At 31.2% G+C, this 9,213-nt stretch overlaps 1 protein-coding gene across 1 annotated transcript in view; it reads left to right on the top strand.

Moving 5' to 3' along the window:
* The first annotated feature begins 1,809 nt into the window (after positions 1-1,809).
* Orc4 (origin recognition complex subunit 4) overlaps positions 1,810-9,213 on the top strand; it is a 28,166-nt gene continuing 20,762 nt past the window's right edge. The window contains exons 1-2 of the mRNA XM_015479158.2: positions 1,810-2,101; positions 2,428-2,513. Of these exons, the coding sequence (XP_015334644.1) occupies positions 2,053-2,101; positions 2,428-2,513 (135 nt within the window). The 5' untranslated portion in view covers positions 1,810-2,052. The remainder of the gene's footprint in view (positions 2,102-2,427; positions 2,514-9,213) is intronic.

The raw sequence follows: 9,213 nt of genomic DNA, 5'->3' as shown, positions 1-9,213 counted from the left end.
TTTTTTTTTTTTTTTTTTTTTTTTTTTTTTACTACACTAGAGTGTATTCTGACATGTTATACATACATGGAATACAACTTATTCTAATTACCATGGTTTTTATAGTAAACCATGAAGTTAAGAACTCTTAAGTATTAGATTTTGCTCATCTTCAGTATTGGGTCAGCTGTTCTTACTATTTTTACTTCCATATTAAGTTTAGAATCAATTTGTCAGTATCCACAAAGTCCTGGGAATCTGTATTGAATTGCTGGGGTTTTGTGTTCAACCTATAGATCACATTGGTAAGAATTGAGACCTTAACTATATTGTCTTCCCATTCATGAACATGAAGTGTATTTTTATTTATTTAGATATTTTATCAGAATTTTTATTGTATTGATCTTATATATATTTTGTTAGACTTATACCACAGTACTGTCTTTTGATACTAATGTGAATTGTGTTTTTAAATTTCTTTTTCCATAAAATTCAAAATTTCTTGTTGCTAACATATTGGCAAATAATTGGCTATTGTTTATCATCTTGTATCCTGTTGCCAGTACAAATAGTTTTAATAAATTCATTTTTTAAATAGTTACCAGTTACCCCAGTGCCTTTATTAAATAATTTTTTTCTCACTAAATTTTTATTTCATCTGTAATAATTTCTTTGTATATTCTTCTTTTCCTGGGTCATTTTTTTTCTGATAGTATTCTAATAAAATATTAGAAGAAATATTTCATCATTCTTTTTCCTTTTGAAAGTTTTATTTTTCTTAATTCTGTTCATTTTCAAATTTTCATAAGTGCATGTAATGATAATATGAAGAGATGTCTATGATATTGCAATATAAGAGTAATATTATGGCTCAAGTAAAAATGTATAAATAGGGGGCTAGGATCGTGGCTCAGTGGCAGAGCGCTTACCTCGCATGTGTAAGGCACTAGATTCAATACTCAGCACCACATAACAATAAATACATAAAATAAAGGTATTGTGTCCATCTACAACTAAAAAAATATTTAATAAAGAAAAGCATTAAATAGATGGTATAGAAACTTTTCATTATGAAAATGTGAAGCTATATAATTGTATGTTTTAAGGCAGTAAAACACTGACTATAAATATATTTAGTAGTAACTTTTACTTGCATTATTAAATTTTTTTAAATCTAATTTGTTATATATGACAACAGAATTTATTACAATTTATATAACACATATAGAGCACAATTTTTCATATCTCTGGTTGTACACAAAGTAGAGTCACATCTTTTGTGTCTTCATACATGTACTTAGGGTAATGATGACTATCACGTGCGATGTTATTATTATTAATAATAATTTTTCATTGCAACCTTTATGTTTCTTTTTCAACTTAATTTACTAATATTTCTCATTTTCATTTCATGTTATCATTCTACGTAGTTTACAATATTTCACAGGAATTGATATATTGGGTGTACACTTCTTTTACAGTAATTTAGCATTGTTCTGATAAATATTTTTCAGTAGCTTTTGATTAATTTTTGCTATTGTTATAGTAAATGTTAGACATAAAATATACCGATGACATGAAGTTCATAAGGGACTATAGATTACTGTAACATGGAAAATGTTTATTTTTTAAATTAATTAATTTATTCTAATTTGTTATATATGACATCAGAATGCACTTCAATTCATATTACACATATAGAGCACAATTTTTTATAAAATAATAATTTTAAGTTGTGACTAGGATATAGCTTAGTTGGTCGAACATTTGCATTTAATCCTCAGTACTAAAAACATAAAATATATATTTTTTTAATATTAGGTTTGTTTCTAAACTTTTATTAGAAGTTTGGGTAGATGATCAAGAATGTACTGTCGATTCTGGCTCTAGTATCTTAAGAAAATTCAGACATGAGGTTCTAGTTAGACTTTTTATCTAAAATATTTGAAAATTTAGTAATTATGAACAATTTGTTTATATTCTGCTCCCCCAATCTTAGTTTTAAAAGAGACTGCTTTTTATCTCTAACTTTTCGTTTTCATTTAGTTAATAAATCATGCTTTGAAAGAACTCATGGATATAGAAGTGGTGAATGAAAATGTATTACAAGTTCACCTAAATGGTAAGTAGGCCATCAATTTTCATGGGAATGATATGAACCACATAATAGCCTCTAACAAACCATACATAATATATTAGGAATCAAACATTGATCATCATGGAGTGTTTTTTGTCTTTCTTTTTCTAACCAATGATATCCTCAAGGAAATCTGTTTATTGACACTACCAAATGTCTTTTTTGCTATTTTTTTTAATGATATAATGCTAACTAATAGACTTTGTTTCCTGTCTAGTAAATTTTTAAAAATATTGGAAAATTTATTTGGATAATAATCTTCTGTTAAATGCATATTTTGATTTAGTGCTTTTAAATGGGATGTATTTCAGGACTGCTGCAGATCAATGATAAAATTGCTCTGAAGGAAATCACAAGGCAGTTAAGTCTGGAAAATGTAGTTGGAGATAAAGTTTTTGTAAGTATTGTTTCAGATATTTTATTAAATAATCTTCAAAGCATAGTGTCCAGTAAAGGTATTATATTTCTGGAAGGTTAGGAGAGGGTTTCAGAGGTTTGAGTTAAAATATGGAAAACTCTGGTCATAAAAATATAAAATGTATTAGGATACATTTAGTTATCAAGCCTATATATTTGAATTTTTATAGTAGATTGTGCTAGTTCTAAAATAGCTAGGAAATCTATGTTTATGTAGCTATTCTCTAAGTTTATTACTTTGCCAAGAAGATAAATGCTTTCTGTCCTTAGAGATAAATTAATATTTATCTATTAAATAGCATTTTATTTGTAGTCTTCTGAGACTTGTGGTATGGGCATAGTGAAAACTGCTGAATTTAAAGCTACAGTAACTATTTTTGACACTTGCTTTACTATCTTTTAAACTTCTAGTGATCTTGGGATAATGAATGTTTCTGAATTTCAGATACTTAATTTGTTAGCTGGGCTTTATTTTATTGTACATACAATAAAGATGAAAGGAAACAAACTTAATTTAGATTAAATGTTACTTTTCTTGTTGCTAACATGCTATACGAATGTCAGTTATCTCTTACTATTAAATTTACAGAAATTTATCCATAACCCAGTTTTCATACAGCATGCAGTCTCAGGACAGTGAACATCACTAATTTAAAGTCACTGATTTGAAATGTTTTCACATTTATAAACTTTTTACCTGTCAACTATTTTATGAGACCTAAAAAAATAAGATTAATTTGCAACCTAATTTTCATGAGGAAATTACTTATCCTTATATTGCTTATGCAGTTGAAATAGGATACTTACATTCCGAGTTCATTTTCTGATGACTAGTGATCATGCAGTGCTGTCACTGTACTCTCATAGCTATGTACTCCCTGCTTCAGTGACATACCATAGTTGTATAGGCATTTAGGAATTTCTTTTCTTTAATTATTATCTATAAAAAGCTGAGTCAGCCATATGCTTTCCTTTCATATTTTGCAGATCTTTGAAGTGCAAATTCTTAATGCTCCTTCTATAAATATAATGTTCTAACTCCTCTTTAGAATGTATGCCTAAGCTAGTGACCTACTAGGTGATTATGTAGGCTCATTTTGACTTTTGGTTTCCAGTTGATCTGAATAGGTGTTTCTAACAATACTAAATGGACATATTCATACTGGATATTCATATGTGAAGTAATAAAAGCCACAGTCTTGTCATTTTATCCTAATCATCACTATTATTTATTGCCGAGTTTCTGTTCTCGAGACTAAAAGGCTCAGGGGTCACTCTAGTTAAACTGGGCTAACTGGGCTGCACGAAATAACCACACAAGAGACACAAATACCTTTTTCTTTGGGGTTGCTGTGACGGCTCCTCTGACCTTAAGGGCCGCAGAAAAAGAGAGAGAGCAAGAGCATGCGCTGACCCCTTTTATTAAGGAGAAGCTATTCAAATGAGGCAAGGGGTCAGATTTCAGGGGCTGAGTCTATCTTCATGATGTCCACTGTCAGCAGGTTGACTGACACCTGGGTAGGCCACACCCAAGGTCACAGTAAGAGGAGGGGACACACACAAGGCACTTCCATGGAAGATTCTATCCTAAACAGGGCAAGGGGTTATATTACAAAGGAACAGGTGATCATAGCTTCACACATGGGGCTATAGCAAGACACACCCATTTCTGTGACTGAGCATCTCAGCACCCAGCTGGGGAGTGTAACTCAGTCACCTGTAAGGTTGGCCTCCCACACTTTATTACGTAGTCAACCCTTGGTTATCTGTAGGTTCTGCATATGCATTTGCAACCTACTATAGATTTAAAATATTCAAGAAAATAATGTGTTTATACTGAATACAGATTTTTCCCCCTTGGCATTAATAATACAGTATAACAACTATCATTACATTGTACTAGATATTAAAACTAACATAGAGAAAATTTAAAGTATAAGAAAGAATGTACATAATTGATTAGCAAATACTAGGCCACTTTATATAAGAGACTTCAGAATCCATAGATTTTGGTATTCATAATGGGGTCCTAGAGCCAGTCTTTCAGGGATAGCTTTAGAGAAATTACTAGTTCTGCTTCTTCATTATATAGATGAGGTATTTGACACTCAGAGAGCATATAGCATACAAAAGGTCAAAAAATGTTGGCGAGTATGGACATTAGGCTCCTAAGTCATTTAACTCAACCCAGATCTGTTCTGTTTTGATGTACTTAGAGCAAACATAAATATGTTGTGTATATATTTATGCATGTTTGTATACATAAATGTCATGCATATATTCATACATATTTCTATATAAAATGTATTTAAAATATGTATGAGTATATGCACAACATATTTATGTATTATACACATGTGTATCATATATTATAATATTTTATATGTATATAAGCATATATAAATATGTATACATATTGACATAAGTGTATGTTTATACTTTAGCAGGATTTTTATATAGAAAAGCCAAAAGATAAGCCATCTTTTTGTAACTTTGACCACCGATTTTCTAAATTATTATTTCTTTGAGCCTTTGTTGTATTATGGAAAATTATGGATAATACCTCCAGCTTTACCATGGAAGAAGTTTTGGCAAAATAGCCTTGATCATCACAATATGTAGAATTTCTTAATAAACAGTTATGGTGTGTTTTATCAGATGTTTCCATTGGGGTACTAACAAGTGGGTTTCTTTTCTCTTTATTATAAAATCTCCTCAAACTTGAAGTTGACTATTTTTTTAAAAAGTCTAATGAATAAAAAAAAATTATGACTTTAATTATAAAAAATTTGAACCTGGAACATCTGCTACTGCCGGGGTCCTGCCCTAGCGGGATCCAGGGAGTCCTGAAGGATGATTGGCGTCGGCGAAAAGATGAGACAGGGGTCGTTCCGTTGGAGCAATCTCCAGAGAGAGAGCTAATGCAGCTTTCTCTGGGTCATCTTTCATTACAATTTTTCTCATCATTATAGATTCGGAATACGTCATTGATTATATAATTTAAAACTTTGCCAAGACATGACATTTCCTTAACCATGATTGGGGGTACAAAAAATGTAACATTAATTTACATTTTTCCAGGATATGTCCTTCAGTTATATAATTATTAAAACTACAGAATCATTAATAAAATACGTCACTAATTTACATTTTTCAGATTTTCCCAAGATTTACTATTTTTCCCAAGATATGCTATTTTCTTGTTAACTAATGCCAAACTACATAACCAGACTCTAAGTCTCCTAACCAATCATTAACCTAAAGTACACTTGTACTTTATTTCTAATCTAAAATTCCCATCTAAAAAAGTCCCTTTAAATCTTATATTTAAAATATCCTAAAGTTTATGAATCATTCTTAAAACATATCAGAAACCTATACAACTAAAAACTTAAGAATTTCTAAACTTAAGAATCTAAATAAAATAATATTTCTAACATTATTCTAAAACTGTGTCTTATAAAGCTATTTTAATTAATTCCTAAATTTATTCTCATAAAACTGGTTGAGCTGCTTTCTCAAAGAGTTTCTTTGTTTCTCAGTCAAGGTGCACTAGTTCTCATATCTTTATAATCTTTCTCAATAGAAAGTAAGTTCTAAAAATCAATCCACTTTCCACCAATATTAACTATGCTCATCATATATCCCTATGTAAAGTAAGAAAGGGTTTATAAAAAGAGAAAAATATATCTTTATATGTTTTAACTTTCCTAAGTGTATAATATAACTTTCCTTAATCAAAAATGAAACTGCATGTGGTGAACTTTGTGAAATAAGCATACTGATTAGGTTTTCTAAGAGACCGGAAATATGGGCTTGGGTTCTAGTTGATATAATCAATGTGGTGCCTAAAATTCTTATGACCTTTCAAAGGATGATTGTTGTCCGTTATCAGGTTTATCCACAATGTACTGAGATAGAAGAACAGCCTTCTACTTTGTCCTTGATATGCTGAGGGGTAGTAGAACAGCCTTCAAGGCATGAACTACCTGTTATGTTCTAGCCATCTGAAATTTAATTTGTTTGGCATTTAACATACTCATGCCTCCTGTCAGAAACATAAGCATGAAAATGAAAAGTCCCAATTACATAAAAAAGGGTCTCATGGTTTCGGTTTCCCACCAACCAGTGTGGCTTTGCCAGCATTCATCCTCACTGTGACCCTGTCAAGACAGTGGGAGAGTGGCTTTGCCAACACTTTTTCTCACTGTGACCCTGTCAAGACAGTGAGTGGGGGATCGCCTTCACCATGCTACTCTGTTAGAATTTATCCAGAATATTTAAGTTGCATCCAAAAATATTTTGGCTGTGTTCCAAGTATAAACATAGCCAAATTTGATGTGATAAATACAAATTTGTCAATATGCTCTTGAATAGACAAATACTATAATACTATCTAATATTTCCCTTGGAGGCATCCCTCTAGTTTATTTTTTCTATTAACATAATAATTGTGCAAGTTATTAGAGCAGATTATGCTAAGTGAAGCTAACCAATCCCTAAAAAACAAATGCCAAATGTCTTCTTTGATATAAGGAGAGTGACTAAGAACAGAGTAGGGACTAAGAGCATGAGAAGATGATTAACATTAAACAGGGATGAGAGGTGGGAGGGAAAGAGAGAGAGAAGGGAAATTTGCATGGAAATGGAAGGAGACCCTCAGGGTTATACAAAATTACATACAAGAGGAAGTGAGGGGAAAGGGAAAAAAATACAAGGGGGAGAAATGAATTACAGTAGAGGGGGTAGAGAGAGAAGAGGGAAGGGGAGGGGAGGGGAGGGGAGATAGTAGAGGATAGGAAAGGCAGCAGAATACAACAGACACTAGTATGGCAATATGTAAATCAATGGATGTGTAACTGATGTGATTCTGCAATCTGTATACGGGGTAAAAATGGGAGTTCATAACCCACTTGAATCAAAGTGTGAAATATGATATGTCAAGAACTATGTAATGTTTTGAACAACCAACAATAAAAATTTAAAAATAAATAAATAAATAATTGTGCAAGTTATTGAGTTTTACTTTGACATTTCCATGCATGTATATATATTGTGTATTGATTGTATCCATCTTCCTGTCTACCCTCTGTTGCTCTCTCCCCCCACAATCCCTTTCACATTTCCTAATAGTCACTCTTTTTTTTTTCTTTTTTTATAGCTTACATATATGAGAGAAATACGTACTGTCTTTCTGTCCCTGGCATATTTCACTTAATATAATGTCCTGCAATTCATTCATTTTGCTGCATATGACAGGAGTTCATTCATCTTTATGGTGTTTTCTTCCATTTTGTATATATACAACATTTTCTTCATCCATGTGTTGACTGGCACCTAGGCTACTATGAATAGTGTTGCAGTAAATATGGGTTATGCAAGTTATCTCTTTTGTATACTGGCTTCATTCTTTCAGATATCCTTAGAATATATACTGTGATTCCACAGTGGCTATGATAATTTCCATTCCCATTAATAGTGTATAAGTGTTCCCCCAGTGTTTCATGTACTTTTTGTTTTTTAATAATCGCCATTCTGATTAAGGTGACATGAGATCTGAATATAATTTTGACTTACATTTATATAATGTAATGAATATTTTGAGCATTTTTTATATATTTACTAGTCATTTATATTTCTTGTTTTGAGAACTGTCTTCAAATCATTTGTTCATTTACTGTTTTTAAAGTTGTTTATTTTTGAATTTTAATCTTGTATCAGATAAATACCCAGCAGAGATTTTTGCCAATTCTATAGATTGTCTTTTTCACTGTGTTAATTGTTTCCTTTGCTATGTAAAAATGTTTTAATTTGATGTATTTCTCATTGTGCTTTTGTTTCTTGTTAGAGTCCTATTCGGGAAATCATTGCCTATGCCAATATTTTGAAGTATTTCCCATAGGTTTTCTTCGCAGCTTCAAATTTTCAGGTCTTTGATTCATTTTGAGTTGATTCTTTGTTTGTTTTGTTTTTTGGGATTTTTTGTGCAGGATGAGAGAGATGGCTCAGTTTTCTGTCTTCTGAAGATCTCCAGTTTTCCAAGCCTCGTTTGTTGAAGAACTCTCTTATCCAATTTATGATTTTTGCATCTTTGTTGGGAAGTAAATGAGAGTTCATTTCTGGGTCCTTTATTTCTTTTCATTAGTGTTATTTATCAGTTTTCATGCCAAAACTATGCTGGTTTTGTTAGGATATCTCTGTAGTGTATTTTGAAGTCAAGTATTTTAATGGCTCCCACCATCTTATTTTTTTCAGGATTGCTTTGACTCTTCGTGGTATTTTGTACTTCATATGAATTAAGTATTGTTTTTTCTAATTCTTTAAAGAAAGCCATTGAAATTTTTATGAAGATTGCAGTGAATCTGTAGGTCACTTTGGGTGGTAGGACTATTGTAACAGTATTAATTCTTCCATTTCATGAACATGGGAGCTCTCTACACCTTCTAGTATCCTCTTCAGTTTCTTTCTTCAGTGTTTAAGTTAAAAACAATACCTATTGTTTTTAACTTTTTGAGTCTTTTGTTAATGGTATTGCTTTCCTGATTTCTTTCTAAGCAAGTCTGTTATTGGCATATAGAAACGCTACTGATTTTCATGTTGATTTTTATATCCTGCACCTTTTACTATATTTCTTTCCTTCATTTTCTTTTCTTTCTTTTTTTTTTTTTTTTTTTTTTTTT

The sequence above is a fragment of the Marmota marmota genome, unplaced genomic scaffold (assembly GCF_001458135.2).
Source record: "Marmota marmota marmota unplaced genomic scaffold, marMar, whole genome shotgun sequence".
NCBI classification, from domain to species: domain Eukaryota; kingdom Metazoa; phylum Chordata; class Mammalia; order Rodentia; family Sciuridae; genus Marmota; species Marmota marmota.
The sequence above is the reverse complement of the archived record's forward strand: the minus strand, read 5'-3'. Positions and strand labels throughout refer to the sequence as shown.